The 2,412-nt window shown below is 36.9% G+C and overlaps 1 protein-coding gene across 1 annotated transcript; it reads right to left on the reverse strand.

Annotated features, from left to right (window-relative positions):
• Positions 1 to 651: 651 nt before the first annotated feature.
• LOC117681193 (acetylcholine receptor subunit beta-like) lies at positions 652 to 2,148 on the reverse strand. Its single transcript, XM_066071323.1, has 2 exons — positions 1,291 to 2,148; positions 652 to 786 (listed from the first exon to the last, which is right to left on the reverse strand). Exons 1-2 carry the CDS (start codon positions 2,146 to 2,148, stop codon positions 652 to 654), a joined length of 993 nt encoding a protein of 330 aa, XP_065927395.1.
• Positions 2,149 to 2,412: the final 264 nt, after the last annotated feature.

Consider the following 2,412-nt stretch of genomic DNA (forward strand, 5'->3'; position numbering starts at 1 on the left):
AAATACATAATCCGCGTTTATTAGCGGATTATGTAAATTTTTTCTGCAATGATCGCTACCTTCATAATCCGCATGAATCATCAAAGAAATCATGTTATTGTTTATATTTATATCTTTCTTTTAACTAATTAATAAATTGATTATAAAAAGTAAGAAAAATTCACTAAATTACTGTTATTATACATAAGTACGTTAGCTATAAAAGAAACAGCCAAATCGTCTCCTGTGAGACTTTGAGTCTGACATCATGATTATTTCGTGCAGTCCGTGCTATTTCTTAGGTCGCTGTAGGTTACGACCAATCGATAAACAGGGCATGTCGATTTCAGTCCTGTCAGATTTAGCCTCTGTAGATTTCGACCAATCGATAAACTTGGCGTGTAGATTTCAGTCTTGCTCTTTCTAAAGAGCTATGAATTAACTAATAGTTTCCAAAAGACGTAGAGGGAATCATACTTTGTAAATGTAAATATAATGCAAAAACCGCATCCCGTTTTTCAAAGAGATAGTCAAAATCAAGTATACACTGTATTGGTCACCAATGATATCCCTCTCTACTGAATGTCTTTTTTTTTTCGCTAATTCGAATATAACACTCTCTTTAAAAAACATGCTATCTTTAGCCTTTAGAATTCGGCATGTAATCACCTCTCATGTGCTGGTAGAAAATGTATACCGATAATCATCTCTCATGTACTGGTATAAAATGTAACCATCTTTCATGTACTGGTATAAAATGTATTCATCTCTCATACACTCGTATAAAATGTAATCATCTCTCATACACTGGTATCAAATGTAATTATCTCTCATACACTGGTATCAAATGTAATAATCTCTCACACACTGGTATAAAATGTAATCATCTCTCATACACTGGTATAAAATGTAATCATCTCTCATTCACTGGTATAAAATGTATACCGGTAGTCATCTAGCTCTCATGTACTGGTACAAAGTGTAATAATCTCTCATTAAGTATAAACATTTTTCAAAGTCATGAAATCATCTTAACATTAAAGTAAAGAAAAGGATATTAAAAGTACAAAGTGCCAAAAAGAAAAATGCAAACAATATTCTGTCTATCATAGCCATACTATTGGACCAAGTTCTTTTCTTAGATTTACTGGGCTCATTTTCTTTACGTATCGATTTATCATTAAGGTCTATACTAATGACGTCAGTGTCTTCTTCGTTCGTCACGCTGTTTTCTGGACAACAAGGCAATGGGTCGTCACCATGATAAAATACCAACCGTATCTGTATAATGACCAGCGCCATAATAAGTACACTTAGGAACATCATTATCTCAATGTACAACGTCATATAAACGATGGACTCGGCGTCATCAGGCAGGGAGGACCCCATGACAGACAGGTAAATAGAGTAAGCCAAGAATGTGGAGATGGCGTACGAGGTTTTTTCGCCCGACTCCACCGGTATTAAAAAGACAAATATGTTCAAAATTGAAAGCAATGTCAGGGGCATAGTCACCGTTAAAAGAACAAAATACGGCTTCCTCTGAAGCGTGAAGCGAATATTCAGTCCATTACTCCCACCAGGAAGTTCGAGGATTTTGGTTTCCAAAATGTCCCACTCTGTGGTTCCCTGGACATTTAGAATATCTGGGTTTGCGTTTATAACGATGTCCTTTTTGGTATAACCAAGTACTACGAATACAAAATCACACGTCTGCGTATCAAAAGGGAACTTCTGTAATTTCATATCACACATCACTGAAAACAGAGCCCCCGGAGACCATGTAATCACTCCAGAAAACGAAACCTGGAAAATGCCGTAAGTGTTTTTCATTGTCTCAAAGTCAGCGATTGGATTTCCATGTCCTATGGTGGGCCACCATATATCATCCGTTTTAACCACGATGTCACTGATGTTTTGGTGTTTGTCCTTGTCCCATACTAGGAACTCATCGATCCAACTAAATCTAAAATATCCCAGGATAGAAATCTTCCGTTCTTTTTCATTGAGGTCGTGTAAGCGACTGACGCCAAAACTGGCATTGATAATGACAGGGTCTTCCTGCAGCCTTCTCGGACGCAGGTACGGATCATAGTCTTTCAGCAGGGCTTTTCTCAATGACGTTACATTTTCGGAAGTAGTGCCGTCACCCCCGAAACTTCCTTTCATACATAGAAAGATGAAATCTACGATAAGAAGATACCTGATGTAAAGCATGTTGTCCGACTTCTGATATCACACCTGTAATTTACGTGCAGTAGTAGACACTCTATTGTTTCCAATGATGAAGGATGTAACGGGTTGATTGCAGCATCTCTAGCAATCAATTATATTCGACGTTATCAACTCCATTAATGAAAACAAACAAAGAGACACAGACAATTGTAGGGAAAAAATGCAAAAAGTACCTAATGTTTGCTTTGAGCTAAAAGT

Source organism: Magallana gigas, chromosome 2, assembly GCF_963853765.1.
Source record: "Magallana gigas chromosome 2, xbMagGiga1.1, whole genome shotgun sequence".
NCBI lineage: Eukaryota > Metazoa > Mollusca > Bivalvia > Ostreida > Ostreidae > Magallana > Magallana gigas.

Bases quoted from the DNA above. Each gene is read 5' to 3' on its own strand.
- LOC117681193 (XM_066071323.1), bottom strand. From the start codon at position 2,148: ATGAAAGGAAGTTTCGGGGGTGACGGCACTACTTCCGAAAATGTAACG. The intron at 787-1,290 runs GTACTTATTATG...ATTTGATACCAG, and splicing joins AGATAATGATGTTCCTAAGT to TGTATGAGAGATGATTACAT.